The sequence below is a fragment of the Seriola aureovittata genome, chromosome 5 (genome assembly GCF_021018895.1).
Source record: "Seriola aureovittata isolate HTS-2021-v1 ecotype China chromosome 5, ASM2101889v1, whole genome shotgun sequence".
Taxonomy (NCBI): domain Eukaryota; kingdom Metazoa; phylum Chordata; class Actinopteri; order Carangiformes; family Carangidae; genus Seriola; species Seriola aureovittata.
The window spans coordinates 29,549,285-29,564,855 of record NC_079368.1 but is presented as its reverse complement, the minus strand read 5'-3'; the positions used below and the strand labels follow the sequence as shown (position 1 = coordinate 29,564,855).

General features: G+C 43.7%; 1 protein-coding gene across 2 annotated transcripts in view; it reads left to right on the top strand.

Moving 5' to 3' along the window:
* The window catches only part of LOC130169362 (phosphatidylinositol 3-kinase regulatory subunit alpha-like), a 21,655-nt gene extending 6,639 nt beyond the window's left edge, over nt 1-15,016 (top strand). Inside the window, exons 4-17 of one of the 2 annotated variants that reach the window (XM_056376064.1) lie at nt 523-615; nt 853-924; nt 1,610-1,726; nt 1,844-2,042; nt 3,568-3,650; nt 8,111-8,216; nt 8,573-8,671; nt 9,137-9,317; nt 9,404-9,529; nt 10,215-10,357; nt 11,103-11,279; nt 11,368-11,442; nt 12,157-12,327; nt 12,492-15,016. In XM_056376064.1, coding sequence (XP_056232039.1) covers nt 523-615; nt 853-924; nt 1,610-1,726; nt 1,844-2,042; nt 3,568-3,650; nt 8,111-8,216; nt 8,573-8,671; nt 9,137-9,317; nt 9,404-9,529; nt 10,215-10,357; nt 11,103-11,279; nt 11,368-11,442; nt 12,157-12,327; nt 12,492-12,681 — 1,832 coding nt within the window. In that variant the 3' untranslated portion in view covers nt 12,682-15,016. Of the gene's footprint in view, nt 1-522; nt 616-852; nt 925-1,609; nt 1,727-1,843; nt 2,043-3,567; nt 3,651-5,232; nt 5,758-8,110; nt 8,217-8,572; nt 8,672-9,136; nt 9,318-9,403; nt 9,530-10,214; nt 10,358-11,102; nt 11,280-11,367; nt 11,443-12,156; nt 12,328-12,491 lie in introns of those variants that run through there. The other variant, XM_056376065.1, reaches the window with a different exon arrangement.
* The last annotated feature ends 555 nt before the right edge of the window (nt 15,017-15,571 follow it).

Genomic DNA, 15,571 nt, shown 5'->3' with positions numbered 1-15,571 from the left:
ACGAACATCAATGAAAAGTCTACGTTTGTTCACACGACAACGTTTTAGTTTTAAACACATCTCTTTTGCTACGTTTACGGCTGCTGTTTTCAAGCCCGGAAATCAGAGTCTTTCAGAAACTCTGCTGGACTGTCTTATTTTGAAAACACCGGGGTTGTGTTTTATTTTGAAAACTCTGGGGTTGTGTGAAATTCATCGAATTGCTTTGAGTTTAATTCAACTTAAGTGTTTTTTTCTGCCGGTTTTGTGGACGGCTCTAAACACTACAATACCCATGAGCCTCAGCTGCTGTTTCTATGGAGATGTAACCAATCAGAGACTCAGAATCTGAAGTGAAATGATTTTAAACTGCTGAAAGTTTCATCATGTTTGTATGAAGTGCGATATTTAGCTTTCACTATAGAACGTGATACTCTAGTGAAATGCACCTTGGGAGTTGTAGTCCTCTCCTTCTTGTTCATTTTGACTCTGACTTTCCGACAGACTGCGTCACGTTGAACACTTTGTGGTTTTTTCTTCTAGGCTTCATGTTGCCGGACCTCCCAGAGCAGTTCGGACCCCCGGACACCGCCCCCCCCCTCCTCAGCAGACTGATGGAGGCCGTAGAGAGCAAAGGTACGGCATTCACACCTGTAAACATGAACATGAACCTGTGCGGAGCAGCAGGGAAGGTGAATCTGACGACTGATCCACCTAGACAAACACTCCTCTTCTGATTGGTTGAACACCAACACAGATAGAAGCTGGTACGCGGAGGTTCGCAGCGAGTCGAGGTGACGTGAAAACGCCACGTTGGAAGGATGAACGTGGCTCATGTGTTGTGTTGTTGGTCTCTGGTCTGTGTCGCTGCAGGTCTGGACAGTCCCGGCGTGTATCGCAGTGTGAATGGAGGAGGTGTGGACACCCGGCAGCTGGCCGACACCGGTGAGGACTCACTTCCTACTGTCAGTAAACCTCAGATCAGGAGATCGACCGTAGACCAGCAGGGTTCAGGAGTTGTCGTAGGTTCAGTTTTAAATCCAACGGATGAGAAAAAGTTCTTCAGGTGCTCAGAAAAATAGTTATTTGAGCGGCTGCATTTCGACTGGTAAACTCTGAGGAAGACGTGACGCAGCCGTACGCCTCAGAAGAGCTGCATGTTTTTTATCATGACAACAGTAAACCTCATTCACACAGAGAAATACTGGTGAGAGACAGGAGACTTCAAATTAAAGGTCCCATATTTGACACGTCTTCACTTTTATTTGAAGTGTTGATCCATCAGAAGATATAAAAACCATCTCAGTGTAGTTTTACATCTCCTCTCTCAGGCTTCTCTCTGCAGCTCTAGTAACAACAGGTCAGTCAGCCAATCAGAAGAGAGGAGGCTCTGAGCCTCTCTTCTGATTGGCTGACTGTTTTCTGAGTGATCCAATAAAAATAAAGCAGATTTCAGGTAAAAACACTCAGAGAAACCAAATCCTGCAAGGTTTGGATGGTGGGTCCAGGTGGGCGGGGCTTGGTCACAAGGTTCCAGAAGTCCTGCTTTATAATCAAAATCTTTAATTATTATCTTGAAGGAAACTGTGGTTGATCCTTGTCTCTTAAACTGAGGTGTGTTTGTTTTCAGACCTAGAGCAGCTGGAGGTGTCGTCCGTGTGTGACGGGGTGGTTCGGTTCCTGCTGGACCTCCCTGGTCCCGTCCTCCCCTCCACGCTGCAGGCCGACATGATCCACGCAGTACAAGGTCAGCAGAAAGCAGACCGCAGCCGCCTCGTCCCGGCGGTTCTGAAACGGCTTGTTGTTTTTAGTGGTTGACTCTCTGTGTTTATTCACGGTTCTGTTCTCCTGTCTCCGTCCGCAGAAGTCCGAGACCCAGAGGACTGCGCCCAGGTGCTACGAGGTGTGGCGAGCTCGCCGGCCTGCCCGGCCCAGTACGGCCTGACTCTGCTCAGCGTGGTCCGACACCTCGCCCGACTCTGTTTGCACGGTTCCAGAAACCAGCTGAGCCCCCGAAACCTGGCGGAGAGCTTCAGTCCACTGCTGTTCAGACAGACTGCAGGGTGAGTGACACACACACACACACACACACACACACACACACACACACACAAATAGTAATAAAAGCAGAAATGATGTCTAGTTGTTTATATTTTATTTAAAAGGGAAGCAAAACGTTTGTGCTTTTATTTTGAAAATGGAATTGGTTCTGTTGGTTTTGGCTGAGGGGCGGAGTCTGGTGGATCAGGTCAGAGATGGTTAAGTTTAGGCAAATTCAAACTAGTCGAGCTCAAACAGACTGAAAGTCACAGCTTTCCTGCAGGTCACTGAAATTAAAATATCAGAAAATAAGGACTTAAAATGTCTCATATTTACTGTAAATTTGTTGTGGTGATGTCATGCTAATCGTTTGGCATAAAACTCCAGGTAGATAATTAGGTCATTCTTTGTGAGAAAATAAAAAGTCATTGTGCATAGTAAAAGTCTGAACTATAAAACGCTGACACCTGATTATTTAAAAGTTCATATGAATTAATCTTGAAGTAGGATTTAGAAAATGTTTAGCAGTAATAGGAAGTAGTAGTTATTTCTACCAATGTGCAAAATGACTGGTGTGGTTCTTTAATGCTGCTGCAGGTGTTTAGGTGTTGAAGTCTGAGTAAAAGAAATCATTTAGACGTTGTTCGGTCTTAGTTTTTATTTATTGATGTCTTACAAAGGTCTTAAAAAGCATTGATTTAGATGTTTTAAATGGTGCAGGAACAGGAAGTCACACCTGGTTGGGTGATCCTGGATCCAGCTGCCTCTGTAGGTGACGTGATCCTGGCAGCTGGATGTGGCAGTTGTTGGTGGTGATGCACCTCTGAGCTTCATGTTTTCCAAACACCACAGAAGAAGAGAGTGACAAGAGGATGAAATTGTAAATAACAGAGCATCCTGGGTGTGAACCAAACCAAGACAAGGGAAAGGAAGTTGTAACTAAAAGGAGTCTGACTCATGTTGTGAGGACGTTTCGGTCAATTTAAACCATTTCCTAATTAAATTTACAGAATTACTGTATCGTGATATGAAGTTACAAACACTGATAGATGTTGGTCATATCACCCTCCTCTCAGTCACAGCTAGATTTTCTTTTCCTCGAGATATGATGCAGGAACATTCAGGGACGTTGAAGGTGAAGTTCTCGGTGTTATTCAATTTATAGTTATAAACATTTTTAACTTTTTTAAAAAAACCTTTTCTTTGATTTTTTATGTGTTAATTGACGGCCAACAGTTTACAGGGGAGACGAGGGAAAAGACGATGTTTCTGTTCATTACTTCATTTGGCAAATTTAAAAAAAATGTATGAGAAAGTTGATGTTATAATGAGTAATATGATGATAATGTGAATAACATGAATCATGAGAACAGGAAGTGTATGTTTCACTCAAAGTCAGCGGCACCATTTTCTCTTTGTCCTCCTGTAACTTTGAGTCTTCCTGAGACGCTCGAACAAAAACTCCAGGAGCAACAAGGTTCAAACGTCGTCTGTGTGAGTGAGTGATGTTGATGGATCTGACTCTTGAGTCTCTGTGTGTCTGCTCAGGTCTGAGTCCGGTTTGGATCCTCTGGTTCAGGTCCTGGAGGTTCTGATAACCAGCGAGCTCAACATGAACCAGGCTGCACCAGGTAACACACACACACAACACACACACACACACACACACACACACACACACACACACACACACACACACACACACACACCTGACTCTGTGACTGGAAACAAAAAGGATTGTTGAAGACAAATTTACCTGAACGTGTCACTGAAACATTAATTTCTTCCCTTCAGCTGTTTAATATTAATATAGTTTTTTAAAGCTCCATGTTTCTTCTTCTTCTGATATAAAAAAACATCTCAGTGTAGTTTTACATCTCCTCTCTCAGGCTTCTCTCTGGAGCTCTAGTAACAACAGGTCAGTGAGCCAATCAGAAGAGAGGAGGCTCTGAGCCTCTCTTCTGATTGGCTGACTGATTTCTGAGTGATCCAATAAAAATAAAGCAGATTTCAGGTAAAAACACTCAGAGAAACCAAATCCTGCAAGGTTTGGATGGTGGGTCCAGGTGGGCGGGGCTTGGTGACTGCTTTGTTGTGACATCACAAAGTTCCAGAAGTCCTGACGGCTGGTTTTAAGGCTCAGTTTCTGAATACAGGCTGTGTGCATTTCTCTGTGGACTGAGGCTTTGATACTTTCACAGTATTAATATAGAAGCTAGAGCTGATCTATAATCACACTACACATGGACACAGACCTTTACACTGGAGGAAGCTTTGAGAAATGGACTCAAAGCCTCTCAGTGTTTTATAGGACAGCTGTTTACGGTCGTCTGTGACTGTTCTCTGTGTCAACTGAATCATTCAGATGTCACTTGATTTCTTCGAAGGTCGTTTTCAGTTCCTCTAAAAGCCGTGAAGCAGCGTCACGCTGGATCTGTGTCACTGTCATAACGTCGCAGCTGTTGCTCAATCGTACGAGTCAGATGATGAGCTCTGTGACCTCGTTATCTCATTCTCTCATCTGAGAGTTCCTCGTTTAATTCAAAACTCTTTGTATTTTAATTAGACAGAGTTGTTGTAGCTGCGGCTTGTTTTTATATTCTTCAGTGTCGGGTATGAATCTGAAACCTGTGTCCAGTGTTACTGATGATAAGGCAGGTTTGGTTTTATGGTTCTAATATTTGTCTGATTCATACGGTTATAAACTCCACGTCCATCTGGCTGTTGTCTCTTAGTCTCAGAGTCTAAAAGGTTATGAACCTCTGCTGTGGACACGTTTCTTATACACACAATAAGAACAATACCCAGTTCTGTACGGTGGTGACATTAACCCCTTCAGAAGCAGGTGAATTATTATGAGTTAATACAACAAACTTAATAAAGACGACACGTGTCTATTCAGGTAATCGGATAGATGATCGGCAGATGAATCAATAATGAAGCGTTGTCTGATGAATTGAGTAACAGTCACTCAGTCAGTCAGTGGATCAGTCGGTCGGTCAGGCTGAGCGGCAGCTGAAACGATGACATCATCCATCCACAGAGTGAGAGATGCAGCAGAGGAGAGAGGAGAAGAGGGTAGGGGAGGGGGGTGTTGCCTCGGTGATATCACTGCCATCGCAGGATTGGCTGGGGGCAACGGTGATGTCACACATCTCCAAGCTGCTCTCCTGAGCTTTGAACTGAGGCTGAGGGAGGGAGAGAGAGAGAGAGAGAGAGAGGCAGACGGAGAGAAGAAAGTTGCGTCGTTTTAAACGTCTGAACAACTGAAGAGGAGACGAGGCTGAAATCTGATGAATGCTGGGAAACTGTTTTCAGGCTGATAGTTTCTCTGCAGAGTCTCAGCGAAGGTGGAAATGTAAGAGATCTACCTGAAGGTGCAGACGGAGTGAGGGAGAGAGAGAAAGAGAGAGAGAGGATATCAGTGCGGTCGAGTAGAAATTAGAGGAAGAGTCGAAAAGAGAGACGAACGGCTCAGTGAGGAAAATGTAGCTGGACCCGTTTCCTTCCAGATGACGTCAGTTTTTTCGAGGCAGGACCGGAGCGCTCGGCTGAAGGCAGGAGACCATGAGATCCAGAAAGGAAGGATCCGCATTTCATTTCACCTCTGAGGCGCCGCGGAGGCGGGCGACAGTTTAGAGGCCGACATGGAGCGAGAGGAGGGAGGCAGGGCCGAGGCCGAGCCGCCGAGGGGAGGACGAGACAAAATCCTCTGCTACATTAACATGCAGAGTCCAGGTAGGAGCTCAGACCCGAACCTGAGCCGTTAGAGGGAACCGACACCTGCAGCCGTCTGACTCGCAGCACGTCAGACGGATGTGGAGGCTCCTGCTCATTGTCCTGAGCCATTTTGTCAAATGTTGTTTGGACTAATGAGTTAAGTTTTTTTAATTAAATCTACACTGACAGAAATCAAAACTTCTACACGTAAATAGTGTGGTTAAAAAAACGTTTTGGCTCTAACTGATTCTTTTCATTATAAACTCATCCAATTATTCTCTTGATTAATTTCTCCGTCGATAAGTTAAACGGATCAGAAAACAGCGAGCCGCATCCGAGATCATGAAATATAATATTTCAATTTGACCATCAGATCTGACAAAAGAATCATCTGAGAAACTTCAACCAACAAACGTTTGAAATCTTTATTTAAACAGGAAAATAGCTGCTGATTCATTCACCATTGATCGATGAATCAATTGATAAGCTGATCGTTGAAGCTGTAGCGTCGTTACCAAGCTGCAACCTCCGAGGCTGAAACATGAAGCGTCAACACAAAGAAGCAGAAGCTGCAGTTCCTCTAACGACCACTAGAGTCTGGCTCCAACAGTGAGTCAGTCCCCATAGACTCCCATGTTAAAATGTCCAACTTTACAGCAGAAATAAACATGTTTACAGCCTGGTACAAAAACTGTTCTGGTCTCTAGAGCTGATTTCCTCCTTCATGACACCTGTTTATATAACTCACCTGTTTATATAACTCACCTGTTTATATAACTCACCTGTTTATATAACTCACCTGTTCATATAACTCACCTGTTTACATTTTATTAAGGACTAAAGTTATGGAGGATTAAGGGGCGTGGCCTCTTTGAGTGACAGGTGGGTGAGCGTATGCCTACAATGAACCAAGGTTTCAGCTCCACATATATAGACTGACCATATAGACTTTGGTCATGACACCCAAACATCTGGCAACCGACACTGAAACGATGGGACGAGCCGGTTTCTCGTTAATCGTTGCTTTTAAATCTTAATTTGATAAAACAGAAAACTGGAAAATGTGCCGAGCAGAGCGCAGACCTCCAACAAGGAGGTGTGTTGAGTCACCTTCAGTGCACTGCTGTGGAGTGCTGTGACCCAACAACACACCTGCTCAGTGATTGGCTCCATTATCAAGGGATGTGATTGGCTGTTAACCGCAGTGAGAAGAACTGGACATTGAAAAACTGATATAAAATGGGGAAATCAATTATAATAGTAATTCTCAGTATCTGATACTGTGTTGTAATTAGAGTTGTAATTACAATCAGTCAGTTAAGTGATTTTTTGATTAGTAATCTTTTAGTATTTGCTGGTTGTAGCTTCTCAAATCTGAAGGTTTTTATCTCGTCTAATAGCAAATGAAACATTCTTTGAGTTTGGATAATTGATGAGTTCACCGTCTGCAGATTAAGTGAAAATAAAAACAGTCATTAGTTGCAGCCGAAGGTGAAATTTGGTCCTAAAAAGACGTAAAACCTGGAAGATGGACGCTTGATTTTTACTAACTTGCACTGTTGAAGCGTCACATAAACATCAGCAGACTTTGATAACAATATATCAAGCCAGTCATTTTTGTTTCCACACTTCCACATTATGTAACAAATAAATTGAATTAGGTTTAAGAGAGTTTACTGAATCAGAGCAATCACAGGAAATACAACAGGAAACAGTCAAAGTAAGAGTGAAATATATTAACAACCTTAAGTTATTAGTGGTGTGGGCAAACCTCCCCATTTAAAGCTCCTCCAGTGTAAAGGTCTGTGTCCATGTGTAGTGTGATTATAGATTATAGATCAGCTCTAGCTTCTATATTAATACTGTGAAAGTATCAAAGCCTCAGTCCACAGAGAAATGCACACAGCCTGTATTCAGAAACTGAGCCTTAAAACCAGCCGTCAGGACTTCTGGAACTTTGTGATGTCACAACAAAGCAGTCACCAAGCCCCGCCCACCTGGACCCACCATCCAAACCTTGCAGGATTTGGTTTCTCTGAGTGTTTTTACCTGGAGTCTGTTATATTTATTATTGGATCATTGTTGTTACTAGAGCTGCAGAGAGAAGCCTGAGAGAGGAGATGTAAAACTACACTGAGATGGTTTTTATATCTTCTGATGGATCAACACTTCAAATAAAACACAGAAGAATAAGAAACACGGAGCTTTAAATCTGTGACATGCTCTTATTATTGGCCAATGTATTGGTGCCTCCACAGATTTTATTAGAACGATTAAATGTGGAGAATTGAAAACAGTTTTCAGGTTTGCATTAAGCAGCCGATGCTAATGCTAATTTACTTCCTCTCTCTGTCTGATTGTGTCTTTTCAGCTTTACCTCCTAAACCAGTGAAGTCGTCGACTCCTGCAGCTTCCAGTAGTTTTAACAACAGTATGGCTCTGCAGGACGCCGAGTGGTACTGGGGAGACATTTCCAGGTAACACACACACACAGAAATATCAGATATACATATGTATATATATATATATCCAGACTAAAAGCTAAACCTGAACAATTAAAGTAAGAAACTAAAAAATCAATCCTACAAAAAATGAATGATGAGTTTATAATCCAGGTTTCCAGGTTAAATTCACTTGTACAGTTTCCATCCTGTAGACGTGAGAACAGACATGTATTTATTTTATTTAACATTTATTTTTTATAGAACTCGTGCCCTGATTTAATGTAACACCTGTCCACAGATGTCCATGTGAAATACACACAAAGTACCGATCAGCATTATCGATAAAAGTAGCTCTACTGTTAAAATCTTAATGTTGTCCATATTTACAGAGAGGAGGTGAACGAGAAGCTGAGAGACACAGCTGACGGTACATTTCTGGTCCGAGACGCCTCCACCAAGATGCACGGAGATTACACTCTGACTCTGAGGTGAACTGTCCGACGCCGTCGCCTCGCTCACGCCCACGCGGCCAAACATTAACATTGATCTGACTCATGACCGTTTATTAACCTGTTAGAGATGATTGTAACTCATTAGTCAGATTAATGAGCAGTAATAATGAACCTGCAGGAAAACTGTTAGAACTTGTTTATAATTGTTTATGATTTATAAAGTGTTTACAACAGAAATAATCACCTGATTATTAACCATTTATAAATCCTTTAAAGGGGTCGTCTGATTGTAATGAAATATTTTACTAGAATGATCATTTAATTATTAATGAAGAATCAGACGTCTGCAGGGTTTGAAGGAAAAAACATCAGTATTAATGTTTTAATATTTCTGAATTCTTCTCGGCTAACTTCCCCGTCACATCGGTCAGACCTCAGTTTGTCTGGATCAACGTTACAATATATGATATATAATATTCGGTTTGTTGTGACGTCCTGCAGGAAAGGAGGCAACAACAAACTGATAAAGATTTTCCATCGGGAGGGGAAGTACGGCTTCTCCGACCCGCTGACCTTCAGCTCGGTGGTGGAGCTGATCAACCATTACCGCCACGAGTCTCTGGCCCAGTACAACCCCAAACTGGACGTCAAGCTGCTCTACCCGGTCTCCAAGCACCAGCAGGTGTGTCCCGCCGTCCCAGCTTTCTGTTCCTCCTGTGCCGGTTGTTGAGTCGTCTGACTGGACGTTGTGTGGTTGTGTTTGCTCAGGACCAGGTGGTGAAGGAGGACAGTATTGAAGCCGTGGGGAAGAAGCTCCACGAGTATCACCTGCAGTACCAGGAGAAGAACCGAGAGTACGACCGGCTGTATGAAGAGTACACCAGGACGTCGCAGGTACGATACACCACACTACAGTACGCTGCAGATTACACACGACACGGTGAGGAGATGTAGTGTCACGATTATAGTGACCAGAATGATCAGCTGTCAGTTTCATCACAGTGTTGTTAAAATGTGCTGAACATGTTCAAAAGGTAATAAAACAACCTGAGGTCATTTCACCAAGTGGCTGTTTGTATTTAAACATTAAAATAACAGCGTGTCCAACACGTCTGTGTCGTCTGCTGCTGCTGCATGTCCACTCTGTCAACAAGGGAATAGTGAATTTATTGTTTTCCGTGCTGTGACGTCTTTCAGAGACAGACACTGTAGACACACCTGTGGCTGAACAAGTAAAAACATGTATATTTATCACATAAGTTATGAGTTATTATTGATAAGGATATCGATTTGAGGCTTCCTAGTTAATCATGATCACATTGTTGCAGTAACAGGCCGACACCACCAGGTGGAGCTGTCACCACTCGCTCACAGTAGATGATAGAAAATGTAAATGAAAATAAAACCAGGAAACAGCAAGAAAAGTAAAATATGAGGTAATTAATTAAAAGCCAAATTAAATAAATAGGTTTTCATTTCTGTAGATTTTTGTATCGTATTTTCAGTCAATCCAAAATCACTGTGGTAATTACAACTTCCGCTCACGCCCGTGTCACGCGTGTCCGTCTCCGTCCCGCAGGAGATCCAGATGAAGAGGACGGCCATCGAGGCGTTCAACGAGACCATCAAGATCTTCGAGGAGCAGTGTCAGACTCAGGAGCGCTTCAGCAAAGAGTACATCGAGAAGTTTCGCCGGGAGGGCAACGACAAGGAGATCCAGAGGTATGAGGCTGTTGCCTTGGCAACTGAGATGGAGACCTTTAAAACCCACAAATTTATATATATATATTTGAAGGGGGCCTGGCTGCCGTAGCAACAGAGCCTGCAGGAAGAAACACCTGCTGGTGGATGTAGTCTGAAGCTGAAAGGAGGTCCAGCTCTCTGGTGATTCAGTGTCTTTAAAGCTCCTCCAGTGTAAAGGTCTGTGTCCATGTGTAGTGTGATTATAGATCAGCTCTAGCTTCTATATTAATACTGTGAAAGTATCAAAGCCTCAGTCCACAGAGAAATGCACACAGCCTGTATTCAGAAACTGAGCCTTAAAACCAGCCGTCAGGACTTCTGGAACTTTGTGATGTCACAACAAAGCAGTCACCAAGCCCCGCCCACCTGGACCCACCATCCAAACCTTGCAGGATTTGGTTTCTCTGAGTTTTTTTACCTGAAATCTGCTTTATTTTTATTGGATCACTTAGAAAACAGTCGGCCATTATCGATCAACACTTGAAATAAAACACAGAAGAAGAGGAAACTATGGAGCTGTCATGTGCAAACTAGTTCAGCATTGGAAAGAAATAAATGATGAATTAATGATGTAACACAACTAACAAATACCAAAAGACCACAACACAAATACAAAATGTATAATAAGAGGTTAGAGGGTTTTCAAATGCTGAAGTAAATTCTTACATCAACTTCTTCTTCTTCTTCAGACACATAATTAGATTGATTTTTTTTCTCTCTAAAGGATCATGGAGAACTACGACAAGCTGAAGTCTCGCATCAGTGAGATCGTGGACAGCAAGCGCCACCTGGAGGTGGATCTGAAGAAACAGGCCGCCGACTACAGAGAGATCGACAAGAAGATGAACAGCATCAAACCAGACCTGATCCAGCTCCGCAAGACCAGGGACCAGTACCTCATGTAGGTCACACCCGGACGCAAACACACAGGTCAAATCAAAACCGTATAGTAGGACACGTTGTACTAACAGCTGCTGTGTGTTTCTCAGGTGGTTGACACAGAAGGGAGTCCGTCAGAGGAAACTGAACGAGTGGCTCGGTCTGAAGAACGAAACCACAGAGGAGTAAGTCTGAACCGTCGAACGTGTGTCTGGATGTAAAGACACATTGACACTGTGGCAGGAAGTGACACCACTGAGCCGACCTCTGACGCGTTTGATTGAAAACACAAAGTGTAACTTCTTTGTGTTTCACGAAGGATCCACATGTTGGAAACTTTGTTGTCCAGGAGAAGGACGTATTTGAAATGGGACGGTCTAGTCGCGCCGCTGTGACGCAATCGGGCTTCAATTGGGACGCAGCCCATCTCTATGACCGCCATGACTTCAGAGGTCACTGCGCTCAAGACATGAAACAGTAACTTAGCAAGACTGAGGAAGACAATGAGATGTGGCTGAAAGCTTTGGAAAAAGCTGGTTAGAGGACCAGTTAAAAGAATTAAAAGATGTAAAAGTTGCAGGACTACCAATCAAAGACAGCACAGCGTCGTCGCTTTCATTAGCACTTTTATTTGTGATTGGCCACAAGGGGGCGCCGTTCACCTTGTACAGCAGCCAGGTGAACAGTTGGAGCGGCCTCTGTAGGACTCACTGAGGTTCACATCAATGTGTGTCTGTTCTCAAAGTGAGAATACAGTATAAAAGTAAAGCAACCAAAGTTTCTCTATATTTAATTAGTTGAGGAAAGATTCTTTATATTTGGCCACAATAGTCATAGAATGAAAATGTGAGACCTTGTGTGAGTCTGTGTCCCCGGCTAACATGTCCTCCTCCCCACAGCGAGTACAGTATGGTGGAGGATGAGGAGGACCTTCCTCACCACGACGAGCGGCTCTGGCGTCTGGGAAACATCAACCGCAGTCAGGCGGAGTCTCTGCTCCGAGGGAAGCGAGACGGCACCTTCCTGGTCCGAGACAGCAGCAAACCGGGCTGCTACGCCTGCTCCGTGGTGTAAGTCTCTTCACCTGTCTGTCTGCGATCCTGTCTGTCTGCGCACCTGTGTGTGTGGACGTTTGCCCGTCAGCTGGAGGCTTATAACGCATATTTCCGTTGTCTGTACTTTGAGTCTGTCCGTGTGACCCCACTCTGACCTCAGTTTCTTCTTCTTCTCTCAGGGTGGACGGAGAGGTGAAACACTGCGTCATCAACAAGACGAGCACCGGTTACGGTTTCGCGGAGCCCTACAACCTGTACGGATCCCTGAAGGAGCTGGTGCTGCACTACCAGCACACCTCGCTGGTCCAACACAACGACTCGCTCAACGTCACGCTGGCCTTCCCCGTCTACAGCCAGCAGCGACGGTGACCCGCCCACTTCCTCCTCATTTATACCGCCATCGCAGACCAGCGGCCTGACCTCGTTTACACACCCGACCCGCCACCCCTCCCCCCCAGAACACGAGCCGGTTAGTCCGACACGCCTCACCAAACCTACGGGAGGGAAGTCAACACCCCCCTTGTCTCTCCTCGCAGACCAGTACCTGACCACTCGATGCTTTTCGCTCTGAACACGTCGCGTTTAAAGCTCGGCGTGAGAAGCCGGCTCGATGACGACAGACGTCAAGCTGCACTTTGTTTAACTGACAATAAAAAAGAATCAGTCCTGGTGCTGGGTTCCTAAGCTTCACTAAGGTAAGACACATGCTACGAGGAGTGAAATAAAACGAACCAGGAGGTAACGAGGGGTCAGTACAGAAGGTCGTCTTAAATCTGGCACCTGGCACCTCGACTGTGACGAGTCTGGCTCTTCCTCACCTGGAGGATTCTGTGCAGCAGGTACAAACCAGATACAGTAAAACTATATGGATCCTTCAAAAAAAGGATCATATGAAGGAACAGAAACATGAGAGGAGGATGTTGCCGATCACGATGATCTGTGGCTGCAAACAAAAACATAAAGATGTTTCTGTCAAAGGTCTCTTTACTGAAATGTCACTATTCAGTAAATTTACCTTCAGTGTGATGACTCATCATTTATTCTCCCACTCACCTGTCTGAGCTCAGGTGTGACTGGGTATCGTTTGAATTTTATTTTAACACAACAGCAAAGTGTTTTAGTAATGATACCACAGCTGTTCTTTTTTTAATTTTTCCTCACGTTGAGAAATTTTAACGTTTTTCTACAAAATCCCTTTTTGCAGCGTTTTCAAATGTTCAGACTGAAACTGGAGAATTTAAATCAGGAACACGAGTTCATGGATCTGAGCAGGTCCGCGGCTTGAGACTCGTTTCTTTGTTCAAGTGAAGCCGATGATTCGGTTCAGTCATGCGATGCGTTGCGGACCGGTCCTCACAGCTGAGGCTCTGATTGGTTCTCAGGATGTCTGAACGTCAAACATTAGAGAGCAACAAGACACAAAAGTCCACTTCCTTGACTCGGACTCTCCAGGTCCCGTTTTATAGAAATGATTATAAAATGATAGAATTCAGTAATTCTGTCACGTGATGTGACTGAAACAGGGTGTCTCGTTGTTTTCCCCTGAACGTCTCTGAGGGTTGGAGTTCGTTACCATCGTGGCCTCCAGGTCCAAAGTTTGAAACAAGTCCCGTGTGATTTTCCGGTTTACTGTCTGTGGAGAAACGAGGTACTGTACGGAGGTCGGAGGTCGGAGCTGGTCTGGACTGAACTAATGACTCCTCCTTTAATCACAGCACTGAACTGCTGGTCCAGCGCGCTTCAACAGAACAGAACCACAGCTGGACCGGTCTCTGAAGCTACATTTGTGGACCAATGATGATGATGATGATGATGATGATGATGATGATGATGATGATGATGATGATGATGATGATGTCAGATGCAAAATGACGGACAATCCCGAGAGAGACTTCTTGCAACCACTGTGAGTGACTCTGAACGAGGTTTAAAATGAGGGCGAATCAGCTGATCCGCATTTCATATCAGGAGAAAAACCTGCATCCCGAGCTCATCCAAAGCCCCCTCCCCCCCCCAAAACCCCACCATCAGTGTTTTCCAGGTTCCTGTTTCTTCAGGTCTCGTTTGGACGTTTGGAGTCGTAGTTTTTGGCGGCTGGTTTAGTTTTTGTAGAACTGACGGATGAGTCCTTTTTGTTCTTTCATTTCAATAAACGTCCGTCGGACACAAAGATCCTGCTGGATCAAGACTGCGAGTCAGGAATGACAAGAACTGGATCTCATTTTGCATCCAAACACTTCTGGATTTATCCGGACGCCTCGTGGTCGACACGACGCTCGGCTGATTTTACAACATTTTGTCTTTATGGATTATTTTTCCTTTTTGTGCATAAAGACACTCGACTTCTTCTAAGAGGCGCCAGGTACAGGAGAGGAAACTGTCTACAACAATTTGAGGGAGTCTGTAGTCATGGTAACCACCTGGTCGTGACCTCACAGCACACATTACAAAATGTTTGGAAATGTCCTGAATTTTTCAAATTCTGGTGTTTTTTTTGTTTTCTTTTGTTTTGTTTTATTTTTCTGAGTATTGTCTGTGACAGCTGGTAGATTCTGTGCGGGAGGAGCAACTCAAAACACAATTAAAACTGACAACAACCTGTAACATTAGACAATAAGAAGTCATGAAAAGTTAATTGTTTAGGATATTATTAATAAAGCAGTTGGTCTGATCATCTCAAGGCCTTTATACTGTAATACTGAAACTTCCTGTCTCTGCTTTGTCCAAATTATTTGTTTGTGTGTTTGTGTGTGTGTGTGTGTGTGTGTGTGTGTGTGTGTGTGTGTGTGTGTGTGTGTGTGTGTGTGTGTGTGTGTGTGTGTGTGTGTGTGTGTGTGTGTGTGACGCTCAGCACATCTTCTGTGTACGGCTGCAACTGAGGATTCTTTTCATTATTGATTAATCTGTTGATTAATTTTATGATTGACTAGGTTTACCACTGGTCGATCCTTAAGTAAAAGTAATACCTTAATGAAAACATACTGTGACCTGTGTTCAAAATTCAGCTTCAGCAAGTGAACAGAAGAATTACCAGCTAAATGTATTTACAGTAGAAGTAAAAGACTCATTTTACAGAATCTCATGTAAAAGATAATATTTTGTCCACAGGTTCTTTTCTTATAGAACAAGATCAAAAATAGTCGAAGAAAAATAGTTGGAGTTTTAGTATAGTAGTTCTGGTTTTGTTGCAGGATCCATTACAACAACAATTAATAAATGCATTTTATTAAAAACTTAAAAACTGACTAGAACAATTCTT